We start from the raw sequence: 19,970 nt of genomic DNA, 5'->3' as shown, positions 1-19,970 counted from the left end.
GGGCTTCTTCTGTGGCATAAATGGCTCTGTCCTCCAAGAAAGAGGGAAATGACTATTCCAGCAGGTGACCACTGGTACCCAACAATATCTGCCTCTTTAGACAATTTACTTGTTCTGCTACCCATGCATAACAACATAGGGTGCCCTGTGCCTTAGCAAGCTAGCATTCCAAACTCAGGTCATCTCTGTCAGCAAAAAAAATCAGGTAACCTAGTGTTCTTATTGTGGGTTTTTGGTTTGGAGTGACTCCATTTACATCTAAACTTTAGGATAGCAAGATTTAGGGGTGTGCGGAAGTCCCAAATCCACTCTGAACCCAAGCAAGAGACCTACAGATTGGAGCTGACTCCAGCATACTCTTTAGGAGATAACTTGATCTGTTCTTGGATTTTTAACATTATCTGTGTATTTCTGGATACAGTATCTGTTTTTCTAAAAAGAAAATCCTGCACTTGTCCCCATCGGCCGTTCCTACTGAAATATAATCACATAAAGTTGTTTCACAATAGAAACTTGTGTATGCTTTACTTCCATTATCAATTGCAGAGAATTTTGCCAAAGAACACTGTGCAGTACTCATTGATCCCAGCGGAGTATTTGCACCTGGACATTTCATTGTGGACCACAGAACCTATTATGAGGTAGGAATGAATCATTGTAGGGAAATGTTCAGAGAGGCCAAGCTCACTTGCACTGTAGATCAGGAATTTATGAAGGCTGCAACAAAAAAAGAGGAAAATTTGTCAGACTCACTTTTTCTCCCCCCCCCCGAATCATATCTAAATTTTCTTTTTATCCTTGTTTTGTATTTTGCTGAAAGCTTTGTCTTCTTCTTCCTGTAGTGAAATTCATCTGTCTTCCTTTTTGTGCATTTGTCATAATGTGCACATTTATTTACACATTTTACCCAATTTGTACTTTTTACCCACGGACAAAATCATGTTTCTGTATATTTTAACTATATACTGTATTTTGTTTAGCTGTCTGCATTTCTACATGTGTGCATAATTTTTTGTCCCTTCTTTCTCTGAAACAGCCTATAAATCTTGCAAATTTATGCATTCTTGAAATGAAGTCTAATTCTTCTCACAGTGCCTAACACTTGCTTTTGCTGATCTCATCAAATCCAACAAAAATTTTTCCCATCCCTATTTCAATGATTGTGGATAATTCACTGAGTTTTCCCATCAATAAGGTTTCCTTCCTACATTTCCCTGGATGAGCAGACTCTTTTATTTAGTCCTGCAGAGTAGGCAATATAGAGTAACTCTTGAACGTGTTCTGAGTGATTTGTCCTTACAGCCAAGCTGAACTTCCAGTGTGAGAGTTCAGCTGAAATTTGCTTTAAATACTTATTTATTTAAAATATTTCTATCTCGCCTTTCTCCTTTAAAAGGACCCGTTTTACTTTGTAAAATGGAATTAAAATTTATAACGTAATGATGCTATTGCCCCTTTCATTTAAAAGTAGGCATCTTGCCCTTTCAGTTTGACAATGACAACATTCACATGTGTGCAAGAGAGACAGTGTGGCAACATCCTGTGTCTCATTAATGAAAGACTGTAATCAATTACTTTGCTGCTGGATCTAGTCATTTGTTTGTAAGGGCCAAGTTATATGATACAGATAACTCATCATTAGAGGTGAAATCATGTTAGCGTTCACAATATGTGACTGACATAGGCTGTCATATCTGAGAAATCTTGTACAAAGGAAGAATATGCTTATACCTGAAAAACAAAACCAGATGATCTGTAGATTGTAGGAGGTGAAAAAAGGTCTTGTTGTGACCATCACACACAAGCAAGTTTTAAGAAATCCTACCTTCTACTGATGGCTAGTTGAGCCCTGAAATACCATCTAATTGTTTAGAGGACTTTATTGTTGTTAATATTTTTGATGTTGACTGCAGTAACAACACAAGACATAAAGATTTCAAAAAGAGGGACATGGACTTAACGTTTGTTTGTCTTGCAGAGATGTCTTATATCAACATGTGTATGTGAAAAAGTAATGGATTGTTTGTGCACAGCCCTGGGAAACTATGTCAAAGCATGCGCTAAACATGGAATATACATAACTGATTGGAGAAACGGGATCTGTGGTAAGATAAGAGAGACAGAATTTGTATCTGCAGAAATTACTTGACCTCTAAAATCTGGCATTTGGGATTGTATCCTGAATGCACCAGCCAGACTAGGACCAATTAGTGTTGAATACTTGGCTGGCATCAGGCAGAAAAGAGCTCAATCACAATGAAAACTGGGGCTTCTGAAGATGAACTAGAAAGACTGAAAGACATGGAATGAAGAATAGTCAATAGGCCCTTTCAGTCTGTGCTGTGTTCTTAGGAGTGATCTCACAGTTTAAGCTGCATACGCTGTCCCCTGTATATAACTTACTTATTGCTGTTATTTATTATTTCAAACTATATATATTCTTTCTAGTTAGACTCAAAGCATCTAACAGGAGTAGCAAATATCTCATTGGATATTTTGTGTGGCTAATTGACAAAGTGCCATTTGCAGGCTGCTCATGTGTCTGATCCCACACCCAGTACTTTGAATACTTAATTGCACTTTGGCAATTCTTTTGATGAAGGATTTTGGCCAGTGAAAATACAATAAAATAAAATAATTACCAAATCAGTAACAGTAACAAAAAAGATTTAAAAAAAATAATCCAATATTATTTTATTCCCAGTTTAAAATTTTTTACAGACTATTTTACAAGTGCTCACTGTTGCTTTCTTTCTTAGCAGGGGAAAACTGTGAAGATGGCAAAGTTTTCCATTATGATGCCAAAGCCTGCAATACCTCTTGCCGTTCCTTTTCTGAGTGGGATTTGAGCTGTGATGTGACAAATACCCCAGTAGATGGATGTGTTTGCCCTGAGGGCCGATATGCAAATAGCAAAGGAATATGTGTCAAACCAGATTTATGTGATTGTTACTTAGATGATATGGTGCTGATACCAGGTCAAAATATTCAGATGGGTAATTATACATGGTAAGTATATAGTCATACATTTCCCTACTCTTTTGTGGAAAATATTGAACAAACTATAGACCTAAAGCCCTGTAGGAATTGTCTTACTGTAATCTGGTCACATGCTGCTTCATGGTATTTTGAAAGGAAGTGACTGAATTCTTCCACTTTTACTGTTCAGTAAAACCAATTCCCCCATTATGTCTGAGCTCTAGAAACTGTAGTTTGTTCTAACTGAATTGCTGGACAAATCCATGTCAAGCTCTTGAAACCAGGGTGCATGTGAGTTCAATGCTCTACAACCTAATGTTTCACCATAGCAACGGGGAACCATGGTTTCCCGTTTGTATCTAATCCACAATCAATTTATATTGCATTCTGCAAAGCCATATTCCAATTTCAGATGATCCAAGCAACACAGAGAAATAAAAGCTTTCTAAAAATTAAACGTTTGAAAACCAATAGGCTAATAATACAATCAGGGATAAAGCCATTGTCACATAGCTAAATATGGGATAATAGTATCTGAAAGGACCTACTTTCAGGTCCTGCTGGTTGGGAGTTCCAAAGAGATAAAACCACAGCAGCAGAAGCCATAATGGTAAAAAAATTGAATAATTTCACCTTCTGTCCTAAATGAGGCAACTTCAGTTGGGCTGGGAACCAAATTCTCTTTTGGATCCTATTGGAGTTCCATCCACCCACTGCAACAGCTGTAAAAGCTGGTAGTCCTATTTCTTGGAGATAAGACATGTCAGGTGAATATACTTTGTTTTCCAGGCTAATAGCACTCTCGGAAATCTCCTAGAAGTGATATTAGCCTTGTAAACAAGGTGCGTATAGTTTGGCTGCTTTATGTCCTATGGAATTGCTACTTCTAGTTCACAGGATGTATGTACCCTGCTTGCTTTGCTTTGAAGTGGGGAAGAGCTGGGTATTTGCCATGGCAAATTCAGAGGTGGTGGTCGAGACAACACCCTCTAAAAGAAAGGGTGGTTTTTTTCTGCTGAAACAGCACCAGTACAACAACAGGGCCTTGGGGGGGGGCACCTTAGAACAGCCATTCTCAGCGGGGGCCATATGGCTCCCAGGGGGACCCTGGCACATTTGAAGGGAGCCACAGACTGGAAACAATTCTTCACACACCACTTTATAAGGTTAGTTTTGCAACTTCTATACTTCTGATTCGGCCTATATTTCTATATTGTGTTTATAGCTGTGCCCTCCCCAAAAAGGTTGAGAATGGCGGCCTTGGAGGATGCAGGCTTCCCATGCTACCTTAGAGCATGAGGAAGTTACAGAGAAGGTGTACTTCCTAGCCTCTATCAGGATGGCCTCCAGGGCAAGCAGCTGAAGTACATTTCTCCTTCTTTACCTTTTACAGCATTTGTAGAAGAGGGCAGGTATTTTGCCACAATCTTTCTGATCTCAAACCTGGTAAGTTTTTTGATACCAAAGAACAAATTTAAATAGTAGCATGTTAAAGCAGTGATACTCATGGGCAAGAGCTGGTCACAATCGACCAGATAGGTGGGGTATTAACTGTAATAAATAAATAAATAAATAAATAAATAAATAAATAAATAAATAAATAAATAAATAAATAAATAAATAAATAAATAAATAAATAAATAAATAAATAAATAAATAAATAAATAAATAAAGTTAGCATGCCATTAGAAGAAGAAAACATTTGTATTTTTTTTTAAATAGAAGCTAAGTTGGTGTTTAATTCCTGATGGCCAATCATAAAACAAATCAAACTAATATGTAGAATATGGGATATCAGAAAGCCCATAGGATTATAATCAGACAACTTTTAAGATTGAAGGAATTACCACCTCGGATTACAAGATGTCTAGAATGTTTAGTTTGGCAATGAAACTGATGAGAATCTCCATAGTGGGATACGATCCTAAGACAGATGGTACCTCCTTTTTCTTTCTAGCCATTACTTAAGAATATTGAATTGCCCCCCAGCTGGACAATTGATTATACAGTAGTTGCCAGGTTTAGAATAAACCAGAATGTCAAACCTATTTCAAACCATGGTTTAAATTCCAATATTGTTCTGAAATTGGCAGCCACAAGTTCCCAGTTCAAATAAAATAAGAAATTATGGTTACTTTGAGACTAGGAGGCTTATTAAGATACACTGCCAAGGTTGGGGGGGGCTGCAAAAACAGGCAAAAGACCATTCAAATTAGATCATGTTGTTAAAGAAAATGCTTTTTGGGTTGTTGTAGGGTTTATGGGCTGTTTGGCTATGTTCTTGAGTACTCAACAATACCACACACTACACCAGAACACAGAACTCTCTAACTCCTGTCCTCTGAAGATGCCGGCCACAGAGGCTGGCAAAATGTTAGGAAGAAAAACCTCCAGAACACGGCCAAACAGCCTGAAAAACCTACAACCACCATCGGATCCTGATTGTGAAAGCTTACAAGAATACAAAATGCTTTTTATTTTTTAAAAAATGTGTAACTTATCTTTGCTTTCTCCTTCAGTAAACTGTACAGGTGGAGCTGAATTTGTGAGTTGCTCTGACCCAAAAGCAAAGTTAAGGGTTGACGAAATATGTAGTGGTCTAATCATCATACCTCCTATGTCTGTAAGTTAAAGAATCAGAGAATGTTCTTGAGAGCCCATGCTGCTACGATGATGTTAAACTAAGTGGCCCCTAGTATGAACAGCAGCAGTTTAAGAGGCTGTGGTCCAAACTAGACTGGCTGTGAATGGACCATAGCTTTGCCTTAGGGTGCATACTTTATGTGTAGAAAACCTCTGGTTCAATCTCTGGAAATTTCAGGTAAAAGAATCAGTGAAAGAAAAACCCTCTGTCTGTGACCACTGAGAGCAGGAGTGTGGAAGTTTGGGTTTCTGGGCTACAGCTCCCATAATTCTCCAAGCAGTAGAGCTTTGGAGTACAGTAGGATCTCCCTATCCACAGGATCAGTATCCACAGATTCACTTATCCACTGCCTGAAAATATTAATTAAAAAAAAACCTGAAATAAGTATTTCCACGCATTTTCAGGGTGTATTTACCAGACTTAGCTCCCTAGGATAAGAATGAGAGTGTGAAGAATGTGTGACCTTCCTTCCCAGTATATTACTTCTCTTTCCAGGAGCCAGAGACCATGCTGTATATAGTATTCGCTATTTCTGCATTTTTCAATATCCACGGGGTGGGAGCTTGGAACCGGTCCCCCATGGATACCACAGTTCTACTGTAGTAGTACATAAGTGTTCACTCACCAAGTTGCAGTCGATGCATTGACTCTACTCTAGCTAGGATTAACAATTCCGTTTAGGACATAGAAATCTGAATTATCTTATGTTTACATGGTTCCCATAGCTTGTTGTTATGTGCCTTGAAGTCAGAACCAACTTAAGGTGACATGAACAGGGCTTTTAAAGTAAGTGAGATATTTAAGGAGGAGTTTTACCAGCCCCGGGACATAGTGGTGCTGCAGGCTAAACTGCTGAAGCCTGTGCTGCAGAGTCAGAAGACCAGCAGTCGTAAGAGCGAATCCACGTGACAGAGTGAGCTCCCGTCACTTTGTCCCAGCTCCTCGCCAGCCTAGCAGTTCGAAAGCATGTAAATGTGCGCAGATAAATAGGTACCATCTTGGTGGTAAATCCCAAGATTTAAGGTTATTCCTGAAGAAAAGGAGAAATATAGACATGTAAGTTATTCCTCCTCAAAACTGGATCTGGCCCAGTGCCCCAAATTGGCTGCCAAAATTGAAACAAATAGAATTATTAATAAGAAAATAAAATTATGTTATAATATTTTATTTTTATTTTATATTTTTAAATAAAATTAATAAAATAGAATTAATTTTTTGAAAAGGAGCCCAAAGCCAACAGAACAGTGCCTCTTTGCAACATTACCCATCAGTTTTGTGCCTCATAGTACATTTTTCCGGAAGCCAAAGGAGAGTGAAAGAACTTGCAAACCACCTGGCTGCAGAGATATGGTGTGAAAGAGTGTGCTTGTTTTCCAGTGGCAGAACAGAGCACTGCCCAAGAAGACTGCCAGCCAAGCACAGCTGAGTGAGGGGGGAACATGAGAGGAGCAACCCAATAGTCCATGCTTGCCACATGGGCTCTAGTGATGGCTGTCTGCCTCATTACACTAGGCAAGATGTCAGCCACCCTTTCTAGCCGCCAGCAGCAAATGGATTGCAGGGGAAGTCCCAACCGCAGGCATTGCATGTTCCAGTTTGATACATAAAATATGAAGCTTGGAACCTCTTTTTTCATATTCCTTGGCACCCAAAGCAGTATAGAAGTGTTTTTAAAAAGCAGACAAAATAGGACAATTGAATCAACTGAATGCCAACTTTTGTACACAGGCAGACTTGTCCTGCAGGCCTGGTTGCTATTGTCCTTTAGGCCTGGTTCGAGACTCTGAAGGGAAGTGCATTCCACGGGCTCATTGCCCATGTTCTTACAGTGGTCGAAAATACGAACAAGGAGGCACAATAAACATTGAATGCAACACATGGTAATCTTGACTTTTGAAAACTTCTTGATCTGAAAAGAACCTTTCTGCAACTACTATAGCACTGTGCATTCACTACGATGTTTTGCCTGTATTTTGTTATGCACTGTGCCAGTCTATTTCTCCTTAGGTTCTTATATAATGCCCTTGTTGGTTGATGGCTGTGTGCCTGCCAAATGCAGGCATGTGTCTAAGTTTAAAATTTTTTACCTTTCCTTTCCTCTGTCTCCTGCTGTTTCATTTCTATTGATCAGTTACTCTCTGCTAACTGTCTTTAATCCCTTTTGTTGCTTAGATGTTTTTGTTATTTACCCAATTAATTCCATATTTATATATTTACTGAGGGGGAACCCTGTTGTGATTGTTTGGCCGTGAAACAACACACAAAGCAGTGAATAAGTATGCAAATCCTTGCTGGATTCATTTTTAAAGCCAAATATTACTTTGTTGACTTAAATCACAGCTTAGAATAGATCTTATATTTATAATCAAGTGCAGTGATTAATGTGTGACTGGATTATTCAGTTTAGCAATGAAAAAATACACCATTCTTATTTGTTTCAGCAAATGTGTAGAAGGATCTTGGATATGTACAAGAAAAAAGTGTCAGAGTGCTTGCCATCTCTACGGGGATGGTCAGATTCAGACGTTTGATGGGAAGTGGTATAGTTATGATGGACTTTGTCAGTATGTACTTGCTGAGGTAAGCACATTTATTGGCACTCTTCCCACCTGAATATTCATACCTTATTGTTTTCCTTACCTTGAACAGTACTACAGCTGAGGGGAAGGTGAGATGACTGTTAAGTGAAAGGGGAGATATCTGATTTCAAAAAAGATAGATGGTATGATTTTGTCTCCTATTTCTTTGGGCATTGACCTTCTGTTAAATTGCATAGGAAGGGTGTTGCGGCAAAACAAGATGCAGGGACTCTGTGAGCAAAATTTAATGATCTATCACTCATTCAAACATATATTTTTGCCACACTTTTACATGTGAAAAACCATTTCAATACAGAGTTTTGAAAGTTGCTTTTAAGACTAATGAATATAACGATACACTAAAGTTGTTCATAACATAGCAATGGTAGGATGGTTCTTTGAAACACAGAGTATCATCCTACCACTGCTCCATTACAGGTGCATTCTACTGCGCTCATTCTTCTTTAGAATGAGTTTTCTAGGCAGGATGGAAGGGGCAGTTTCTGAGGTCAGTTGTGTTCTGAAAGAGATTAGCTCGGGGACTGCCATGATGCCTTGATTCCATAGACTTTCCCTTGGAACCAGCATTCAAGAAAAGGAGCAACTCGATGCTGTAACCCTTGCAGTCAAGCAGGGATGTGACACCATTCTTGTGGGGAGGTAGCCAGGGTCATGGACCGAAGCAATCCTCAAACCTAGACTATGTCTAGATGGGCGGCATATAAATGCAATCAATCAATCAATCAATCAATCAATCAATCAATCAATCAGTCAGTCAGTCAGTCAGTCAGTCAGTCAGTCAGTCAATCAATCAATCAATCAATCAATAAACCTAACAAAATCCCAAAACATGAGAACGGAATAGCAAGTCCTATCCAAAACACACTCCAGGAAGAGGTTTTGGCTGAAGTGTCTTTCTACTGGAAACCTGTAGGGCAAAATAGGCTTCCCAATGGGGGAAATAAAACTGCTGGATAGCTCAGTGGTTTAGGTATCTGCCTGTGGAGCCAAAGTCTGGGAGTTTGACTCCCCACTGTGCCTCCTTGACAAGAGCTGGATTCAAGGTTATATTTTCACAAATGTAAAAAAAGGAGCTGGATGATTTTGTTTTGTCTTTAAAAGAGGACATATCCTCCGGAAAGAACATACCTTGTCACTCTGTGTATGGTTAATTCTGCACACCAGGAGAGGCTTGGAGTTTGCATAGGTTGATGAGCAAATATGGGTTGAAATGGAACCATGCATTTACAGCTGGGATTTTCCAAAAGCAGTTTCTAATACCGCACGAAAGCCCATGTTCCTCAAAGTAGAAGAAGTCATCCTATTTTCTGCATTTTGATATTCACACAGGCTCCAGCCTGTGAATAAATCTGAACGGCCTGTTTGATCATCATTAATTAATAACTGTCATACTGAGTGTTATGGAAGTGAAGCCTCTTTTCTACTGAGGATGGGTTTAGCTAACCTGTTTCACTGCATAAATACTTCTGTATGGATAACTTGCAGGACTATTGTGGCAAAGAAAAGGGGTCATTCAGAATCTTAACAGAAAGTGTCCCTTGCTGCGAAGACGGAGTTACATGCTCCAGGAAAATCACAGTAGTGCTAAAGGTAAGACTGCTCTGTTCAGGCCTGGTTCTCTCTATTTCCTGTTTTCAGAAGTGAATGCTGTCCCTCATGTAACCAAAACAGTACCACTCCTACAGAGCAGCCCTTTGTCAGCACACAGGGATGTTGGCAAGTCTTCTGAACCAAGCCCCAAGACTGAGTCCCTGTTAAAAACAATCTTTTCCCACAAAAAAATGGAGGGGTGGAGGGGTATGGGGGGTATGGGGGGAAAGGTTTGAGACTTGTGAACCACCCACTTTTGGCCCCATCTGCCCTGCTTGCCTCACCTTTGTTCACCCCTCTGCCACCCCCATGGTCTCAAAAACCCTCCCTCCCCATCATGACTTCCTTCCCTTCTGCCATTGGCCACTGTTTGCCCGGCTCGGGTGCATCTTCTGGTGAGCATCACAATGCTTCTTCCAGGTTCATGGGGTTCTTCCTTGAAAGAATAGGAACTAAGAAATGCAACTTGGAAAAATGGTTCCAAGTTGCATGTTAAGTCTAAGTCATTAAAAAACTGAAAACCTCAGGTCGAGTCTGTGAGGGTTCAGTTGTAGGGGCTTCGGTCACACCCAATAAAGTACGAGCCAGTTTATACTCAATAATAACTTCTTCATTTATTGAACATTCAACATCAACAGGAACCTCATCATGTAAAGTCTCTAACTGCACTTGCTGTCCTAACCGTGGACGCAAGGGTGTCCATACATTAGTTACAGACAGATTTAACTCCTCAAAGTCCCACGGTCCAGATAGAACCTGCTCTGGTGCAGGTTGCTCTTGTTCTTCTTCTTTCAACGCTAGAAGCGGTAGGGTTTCCTCATCCCTGGTCCATCCCCAGAGTGATGATCCTTCTCTCGGACTGGCCAGCCACGGTCCGGGAAGAAACCCATCTTCTGGAGTTCTGCAAGATGCCACCGCCTCTCATTCCTCCCTTATGCGGCGTCTCCACTCCTTTGCCTCTGTCTCTCCCCAATAAGAAGGACATGGTCATGGACCTTGTCACCTCTGCCTTTGCGCCTCTTCATGGGGAACCTTCACTTGTTCCCATTTCCCCATCCAGGGATCCTGGACCCAAACCTTTTCCCAACCACCCGGGATCTCTTCCCGACTCCCTCTTATATCGCCCGTTCCGCCTCTACCAACCGTTCCCCTTTTCCCGCCAAATCTTCCCCTGTTTGTATTGCCACATTTAACCCCTTCACTCCTACATCCAGGTTGTGTGTGTCTGCTCCCTGATGTCTCCGTCCCTCTCTGTTCTTAATATCCTCTAACTCCTGGGTGTCCACCATTTTATTCTCTTTCCTAGGAGGAGAAGGCGGGAGGGGGGAAGTCTGAGTCTCCTTAGCACAAGTAGGGAGTGGCGGCACTCCTATGAAAGCTTTCTGGCCCTGTCCTGGGGTCTCACAGAGTCCAAGTCCACAGGTGTGACCAACTTGACAGCAAGTCACGTGACCTGAGTCCCCATCCCAGCCAGCAGGGTTGGGGAAACCTCAGGTTTTTGCAGAAGTACAAAAAAATCCTCACTAAGGCCTCAAGTGGGAGGAGGGACCACAGAATGCTAAGTGATCGTTGTTGTGGGTAGAAAGAAGAAAACTGGATGGAAGGAGGAAGGCAAAGAGGGCAATCCCGAGGAAGTGGAGAAGCGAACAGAAGCACTTCACCCTGTCACGTCTCTTGCGAGTTCTACTTTTTTATATATATTAATCATTTGCAGATACATATCAGTAGCAAGAGAACTGCTTTTCTTTTCTTTTCAAATATGATTTCAGGATGGCAACCTTGTTCTACAAGATGGGAAATTCATGTTTGTCAAAGATGCAGCTAGTATTGCTCAGTGTAAAAAAGACGAAGACCTATATACCGTACATACTGTTGGACTGTATTTGGTAATCCATTGCATAGATGGAATAACGTTGATCTGGGATAAAAACACAAGAGTGTCAATCATAGCGGATCCCAGTCGGACAGTAAGCACAACGTGAAGAGATTTTTTTTCCTCTTAAAATTAGTATTATTTAAAATATTATTCTGAATTTTATATGCATGAACTGGTAAGCAGGTAAAAATTTGTACTAGGCTTGCATGTTTCAAAGGCTGTCCATGGTTATATTTTCATCAGTTCCTTTGCAGATAGCATATTAAGAAAATAATCTTGATGGATTGTAAAAAGGAAACAGAAAGTCCGTAAAAATGAATGGAAAAAATGGAGCTGCTTGTGGGAATTGTTTATTGTATTATTTATTTACTGCATTTTCTTTTCATCATCACTACCTATTGGTCCCAGGAGTTCAGTCCATCTGTCTGTCTCAGTCAGACAGGACACCAGTCCCGACCCCAGTTCTAATGTACCAAGAGAATAGTTTTTCTCTCTCTGCTCCTCTCCCCAACATGGAACAGGTGCATAATAGCAAAAGCTTCTTTATTAATAAAGGAAACAATAGGTGGTGCATCACCCCATCTTACTCTTTGTGATATAGGGAGAAACATGTGGCCTTTGTGGGAACCAGAATGGAAACCTTCAGGATGAATTTACTACTAGACTAGGTTCATTGGCTGCTGGACCAGTGGAGTTTGGCAACAGCTGGAAGACCAGTCCAACATGTTCGGACACAGTAGCTGAGTCTTTTCCATGTGATGGAAACGCATACTGCAGAGATTGGGCTGTGAGAAAATGTGAAATAATTAGAGACTTCCGCTTCAGGGCCTGCCACAGTCAGGTAAGTCTTCTACATACAGGGAAGTTGTTTAACCATGTTTATGGGTTGGTTCCCACATTGACCCAGGAAAGCTCTCTATATGGTGGGAATTGGGGCCAATGTTTACTTACTACCACACAAATAATATCATGTGAGAGACAGGTTCAAACAATGCAAAGAAACACACTTACTGTTTCCCCAGTGTGTTTTGTGCTTTTTGTAAAGGTGGAGCCTAATGAATAAATGGTTTACATGGCTGAATATGTGAATATTCAGCACACAGCAAGCGAACACAGCCCCTGTATCCAGGTATCCAGGCCAATACCATCCCATATAGTAATATGATTCATGCAATGTATTCTCCTTAGATTGACCCTACTCCATATCATAAGGCTTGCATTGAGGAAGCTTGTGCATGCTCCATGGAAGGGAAGTACCTTGGCTTCTGTACTGCTGTTGCAATGTATGCAGAGGCCTGCTCAGCCGTTGGCATCTGTATATCCTGGCGTACTCCAGACCTCTGCCGTAAGTGCAATGAACATTGATGTATACATTTGCATAAGTTGATGCAGGTGGCCATTAAGAAAATGATCTGATTGTCATTTGGTGTTCTTAGGCAAGCATCCAGTGCTCTGCCTTAGTTCTCACATCTGTTCTGTGGACTGTCAATGCAGTCAATTGATAATGTCCTAATTTACATGTTAATCTGAAGAGTGAGGGTGCAATACTATGAAACACTTTGATCACGTGGGCACTCCCCAAGTATTAAGTTGTTGCATAAAGTCATAATAAGGAGGAAAAATATCTGGTTAAGTGAAATCCTTATTTTCAAACATCTTCAAGCCTGTCATTGAACATGGCAGTGCTGGAACAGAATTAGGGGTGCACAATCTGAAAATCATTCTCCATTTCAAAGAAAAATCCCAGCATACCACTCACTGATTTGCAAATATATCAGATATATTGCCATATAAATTGAGATTATTGATTTGAGCCTCCATATGATTTGACAGGTTCATGTTGCCAGGTGGTAGTACTTATCTCTCTGCTGTGAAAGAATGTTGCCTGTTGATTACTGTAGTTCAAGAAGGAAGATGGATCTTCTCCTGGCATTATAGATAGGTTGGCTAGTCACTTATGCACTGCCAAAGAAGAGATGGATCGCTCTCTCACACACAGAGGCACATACATATAAACATGCATGGAGAAGAGCATATCAAATCTTAACATAACGAGAACATAGAGCTGCAAAATTATCTTTGAAATGAGCGAGAAGTGTTTTTGTGACAGTATCCTGAGAAGCAGCAAAAATCTGAACTCTATATTTATACACAAGCAATTTGTCACACAATCCAATTTCTATACAAAGGCAAGTTCTATACAGACAACAATTGATTTATAGGACTACAGACTATATAATAATTTAAATATTTGTACATCCTGTGCTAAAATCATTGGTTCAAAGACATGATAAACACTAGCAATAATTGTAGTATAGAACTTTAGATGTTGGAACTGATTCCAGGCATGAATTCTCATTTTAGCTGTCTTCTGTGATTATTATAATGCACCTGGGGAGTGCAGCTGGCATTATGAGCCCTGTGGGACTGTGAAAGCCAAAACTTGTAAGGATCATTTGGTTGGCAGGATTCTTCCATCTGTCTTGGAAGGTAAGACACAGCGCTTATAGTATCTCAGTATCCATCTCATTCATTGAGGACTTAGCTAATACTTTCCATGCCCTCCTCAAAAGCAAATCTTGCCATTATCTGAGCAAGCCTGCAATGTAGCATTGATTTGGGACATTGCCAGCTGTTATACTATTGGTGGAAGGAGTTTATTTATTTATTTACTTATTTTCCAACCCACCTTTCTCCCCATAGAGGGGCTCAAGGTAAGGTGGCTGACAAGGATGTAAAAACATAAATATGTAGGAACAATCACAAATATAAACATATTATTAAAAGCAGTTAAACATGTTGGTTATAAAAGGCATGAGCTAAAATCCTGATAAAACAAGTTAAAAACACGTTTTTAGAATATAAAAGTACAATTATTCCCATAATATCTCTTCCTCAGCAGCAGTTTATATATTGAAAACCCACCTGAAAAGGAAGGTCTTTGCCTGGCAACAGAAAAACAAGAGGGAGGGGAATAGCCACATCTTCTGTGGAAGGAAGTTCCATAGGATAGTAGCCACCTAAAAGGTCCTCTTCTGCATCCACACGAAGCATGACTGTGAAACCAGTGAGGTTGAGAGGCAGGCCTTTCTGGAAGATATTCTCTTGATACCCCAGATATCCTGTTATAGGTAACATGGCCACTTCTGATACATTACACTTCTAGGTCTGCACTACAGCTCACCAACAGAGGAAAGGAGCTCTTTAGGAGGTACTTGCCTAGGGCTACTGGTCCTCTGAGGCTTAGTCCTATCTGGAAGACTTGCGAGAAAAGACAACTAACCTCCTTTTCCTACAGGTGGGATTGTAATTAGGATCCTATCTTAATGGAAAGTCCTTGGCAAGATTTAAGACTCTTGTTATTTAAATAAATGCATGGTTTTCTTGGTCTCATCAGCACCGAGATAATTGCTTAAAGAGTGTGTACATTTCTATAAGAAAGGCTATATTTTCCTCACTGCTTATTAAGGTGATGTGCCTGTCCTTCTGATCTTTTTTTGCAATGTAGGTTGTTATGCAAAGTGTCCTGATCATGCACCCTATCTAGATGAAAACACAATGAAATGTGTCCGTTTGTCAGACTGTACCTGCTATCACAAGAATATAATCCTTCCTGGGCAGGTCATTTATGATGACTGTGGAAGACTATGGTATGTTATTGCTCTTCTTTATCCCTCACCTCACTGCATATAATGTTTTCCTTTTGTTTTAAGTATTTATTTATTTTATTTATTTAACTTATACGCCACCCACTCTACCCAAAGGCCATATTGTTTGCAAGTGGTCAGGCAAAGAAATTTCTATAGTATGAATGAGCTGAGTTTTGGTTTAGTTGTCTGATGTGGCATCTGTTGCCGTAGCATGAATAGTGAACACAGGCTTGTGTTGGGACAAGACCTAGTAAAAATATAGTGGGCTAGCAACTTTTGAAAATGTCATTGTAAGGTTGAACTATAGATCCAGTGATGCTGCAGTGTTGGTCACATTATCACAATATTCTCACACGTCATTTCAGGGGATTGAGGACACCGTCCTGACAAAATGTTTCCAAGCATGCAAACAAATTATCAATATCTGAGGATCAGAAATAGAAAACAGTATATTGTTATATGGTCCTTTGTTTGTGAATAATAATTGTTCATTGATTCTTTATGTATTCTAAAATAATGACACTCTATTTTTGTAAAAGAATTGTTGAAGATTATTGGTTCAGTTTTTGGGTCCAACTCAAGATTCAAAAATTGAACAAATTACAAGTATATCACAGACACATACCTACAGAATTAGTAATGATCAGTCTATAATAGAAATCAGAGATTCTCTATCTTGAATCTGGAACACCTAAAAATGTATGGCGGTATAGGAAATGAATATCTGTTTTTGAAGGTGTTGTGAAAGCTATTTAATGCTTTTAAATCTTTTAGCATAACCTTTTGCTGTTCCTTGTATTGGCGCTCCTGTTTTGACTTTCCAAGTGTTAACCTACTGCAGAGGTCTTTTCTTTATTTCTTAATAAAACATTGGGTTGGATTCAAAACTAGGCAAATACAAGGGGGGTGGCAGAGGTAACACCCCATCCCGTCCCATTCCACTACCTCCAGAGGACACCTTTCTCTTCTCATGACAGAGACGTCTAGTAGAGGGAAGGATTCCTCAAAATTGGACAAATGCACATTCTGTGAGTGGAGAGTCCTTCTTTCCATTGAAAGTGTAGATCTTGGCTCCAACTCCATCTGCTTCTGTTTGGTTTTACATTTTAAGTTTTTGGGGGCTGTTGTCTCAGAATTAGTTGTGTCACTCTAATAAATATTACAGAGTGGTGATCAAGAGCTCCATTTCTGCTCCCTCTGGCGATATTATATTTAACACAAAAGTAAGACTGCAATTTTGTACCTACTTATTCTGGAATAGACCCTACTGAACTCAGTGGAACTTACTTATATGTAGATATTTATAGAATTGCATGCTAAAAGTTCAATTATGTTCACTTAGCGAGGTTGATAGCAATCATTTGACCATATGTCTTTCACTTCTTTTGATCTCTAACTTTTGTGTTACCATAAAGTAAGCTATTCAAATAAGCAGCTTGTTGTGCCTTTGTCGGCCACAGTCCCTTTATTTTGTAAACATAGTCTTTTGAGATCCTGATATTTGAAACATTATTTTTAATTTCTGTTTTATTTTGTATAGTGTTTGCAAAGCTGGGGAGCTGGATTGTTCTGGTGAGTACTCTAACAGCCACTTTTAAAGCACTGTTACTTTATATAGCTTTGCACATCTTCAATAGCCAATGCAACTGAGAGATATTTCCTTTAATGATCATGTCCCCAAGGAAGGTTGGTACTGAGATATGCTGGACATCTTATTTTATTAGAGTATTTTACCATGTTATAGAAATCTAATTTTTCAGGCTTCACTTCTCCCTTATGTCTCCTCCTCCTCCTCCTCTTCCTCCTCCTTTGCTGCTTCCCGTCATCCTCATGTCTGGCATCCCATAGCATAAAAACAAGGTGGCAAGGAATTAAAGGTGCACATTTGTTGTAATAATGTGACACCAGTAATTAATTCAGGGACTTATTGCATTAACTGTATTGATTGATTTTGGGTACTATATGTGATGTGTTGTAATGATATTGTGACATCTCTCTCAACATACAAGGGTCATAATCCTGTTAACATAATTACACTATGCAAACCATATGATATCATCATCTGTCAAAGAGATTATTCAATTTAAATGAATTGAGAGCTTCCTACCTGTCACACGCACACCCCAGCTCTATATATTCTCCCTAACAAACAGATTTGCCTTCGGACATGACAATTTCTCTTGTCTCCACTTCCACTGCCACCAAAGGAAATCCTTCCTCAATTACCAATTAGGACCACAGAATCAGTCGTGTCAAATATAATGTTGTTTATTAACAGATTAACACATTTAAGATTCAAGGAAATCATAGATGGTATTGTATTTGATATTCATTAAACTTCATTTAACTTGGAAATATGCTGGTTACTTTGTATTTACTAGTTTCAATCACTTTAAAACAATTGATTTACGGTATTTCTTATAGTTTTCATTGCATTCAATTCTCTTATACGTTTCTTTCCAAGGGTTTCTTTCCAAAACAATTCTTCCAACTACCTAACTCTTTCCCTACTCCTAACTGTCCTATATCATCACTAACTGAAACCCCTGTCCAACCGAAACTCTAACTGATTATAACTGTCCTCCATTCTCTTCTTATATTCCTTGGTTCCGCCCTCCTGCACAATCATTGGCTACTGAATCAGTGTTCCATTGTGATGGACAGGTGTGGTTTCTGGCCTGTCCATCACACTACCTCCCCTGTTTCCAGTTCTGAGGCTCCCTAGTGCTGTTTTTTGCCACGAGGAAGGCTTTGGGAGCCTTGGGAAGAGGGAAAAATCTTTAATAGTAAAAAATCACTGCCAGATTGCCACTGCTGGTGGTTTGCCACTGGCAGGCATTTTTTAAACTATGACGGGCTCTCAGCTCCTGTTCCGAAGCTCCCAAAGGCTTCTCCAAGGTAAAAGGGAGCCCTGGGGAGCCTCAGAACCTGAAATGAGGCTATAGGAAGCTTTACATTTGTTTAAATAAAATACTGCTGGCAGCAGATTATGACATGATCTAGCTTACATGGCATAACTTTACACAAGAGGATATTTACCATGAATTATATATGGATGTGACTTTCATTTCTTACTATTGTTATTATTTTATGTTTACATTGTTTTAATCTTGAGGAATGGGAGGAGCTTCCACATCTGCCATTCCTCTCTTATTTAATTTCCCTCTCACCTAGCCATTTCTCACTTTTTCGTGTGCTTCTCCACAGTCAGACTTTTATGCTCCTCCCATTCCTGTTTTCTTTTTATTTGTACATGTATGCCTCTCAATCCTGCCTCATCTTCAGATTGGTATTGATGACTCAATATTTTCCCATGTTATTCAGTTTTCCCAGGTGTTCCAAGAGCAGGTGGCGTACCACATTTCAGAACAGAAACGACTAGCAGGCCCACCACAAGGCTGGGTCCCACCAGCACTGTAGTCCCTGGTGGGAAAGAATTTGGAGTTACCACTGAAAACACAGAAGCTGGAAGGTTGACAGAAGCGATGGAGCATTTCACTACAGAATCACTTACATATGCCAGGACTGTTACCCTTCCTAGTATCAGCACAGGCATTTCTGGGAGAGCTTTCAAATGGAGCACAGGTGCTACCAGCAGGTCTACTGAACATGGAGCAGTTGAAAGGGCAACTGAAGGCAGCAAGAGTGTCACTACAAAGGCAACAAGCTATGTGAAGGCCAGTACAGAAGTCCTTCCTGGGCCTATCACAGGTATCACTAGCAGCTCCGTCAGTTGGCAGAAAGTTATTCCCACAAGCATCACTGAACATTCAGGAGTTGAAAGTTCAACTGAAGGCATAGAGAATGTCACTCAATATGCCAAACAAAGAACCACAGGTCCTTATGAGACTGTTGTAGCAGTGACCAGCCAACATGGTTTCCCTAAAACCACAGAAAATCATGCCACAAAGAAGATACCTCTTGTCACAACGGGCTTTAGGACAAGTCCTGCCACAGGAGGCAGTAGTACAATTTGGCCACATATTAGTGGAGAGACCACCAATGTTACTGAGAAGTCTGTCACTGAATACACTGGAAGTGTCCAAGAAGGCTCATCTCCACCTTCTTTATTATCTGGAAGACCTGGAGGTACAGTAGATGCTGTCAGAAGGGCTGGGTTGGGTAACAGGAAATAATCTCAAGGCTAAAAAGACAGATTCCTCCCAGCAAGAAGGGAGGGAAACATGGATCATATTGAGATTCAAGAGGTGTGGGAATAGAAATGGTAAACTTGTGAGGGCACATTTCTTTGTGCTGAAGGGATCTTCCATCTAATCTGGGATTGGAAAGTGTGGAAGGAAATACTGCAGATCTTTGCCTTCCACATTTGGAAGATCACAGGATTTGGCTTGGGAACTGGAAAATATTGTTGATCTTCTTAGGAGCTTCATCCTGGAAAGAGAAAAGGGAGCAAGGCAGGATTTGCAAGCCTTGATCCCTTTAGGTTCTTTTTGCTTTGCCAGAGGCTCTAGTCCCAAAGATGGGCAGGTGAAAGACTCTAGTCTTGTCAGCCTTCCTTGCCTTACTGTAATGTCATCATCTTATCAGGTAGAACAACACATGACATCAGGCGTGCCTTTCTACTTGAAGAGTGGGATGACGGTGAGCAGGGGAAGAATAGGTGATGAAAC

At 40.2% G+C, this 19,970-nt stretch overlaps 1 protein-coding gene across 1 annotated transcript in view; it reads left to right on the top strand.

The window, feature by feature from the left end:
* MUC19 (mucin 19, oligomeric) overlaps positions 1-19,970 on the top strand; it is a 36,802-nt gene that overhangs the window by 8,076 nt on the left and 8,756 nt on the right. Inside the window, exons 3-17 of the mRNA XM_078394379.1 lie at positions 547-641; positions 1,979-2,105; positions 2,760-3,009; positions 4,373-4,425; positions 5,499-5,602; positions 7,352-7,503; positions 8,065-8,203; positions 9,709-9,813; positions 11,583-11,780; positions 12,291-12,530; positions 12,878-13,034; positions 14,054-14,179; positions 15,198-15,339; positions 16,880-16,911; positions 18,664-19,428. Coding sequence (XP_078250505.1) covers positions 547-641; positions 1,979-2,105; positions 2,760-3,009; positions 4,373-4,425; positions 5,499-5,602; positions 7,352-7,503; positions 8,065-8,203; positions 9,709-9,813; positions 11,583-11,780; positions 12,291-12,530; positions 12,878-13,034; positions 14,054-14,179; positions 15,198-15,339; positions 16,880-16,911; positions 18,664-19,428 — 2,685 coding nt within the window. The remainder of the gene's footprint in view (positions 1-546; positions 642-1,978; positions 2,106-2,759; positions 3,010-4,372; positions 4,426-5,498; positions 5,603-7,351; positions 7,504-8,064; positions 8,204-9,708; positions 9,814-11,582; positions 11,781-12,290; positions 12,531-12,877; positions 13,035-14,053; positions 14,180-15,197; positions 15,340-16,879; positions 16,912-18,663; positions 19,429-19,970) is intronic.

This window comes from Pogona vitticeps, chromosome 5, assembly GCF_051106095.1.
Source record: "Pogona vitticeps strain Pit_001003342236 chromosome 5, PviZW2.1, whole genome shotgun sequence".
NCBI lineage: Eukaryota > Metazoa > Chordata > Lepidosauria > Squamata > Agamidae > Pogona > Pogona vitticeps.
This window is presented reverse-complemented; position numbering and strand designations above follow the sequence as displayed.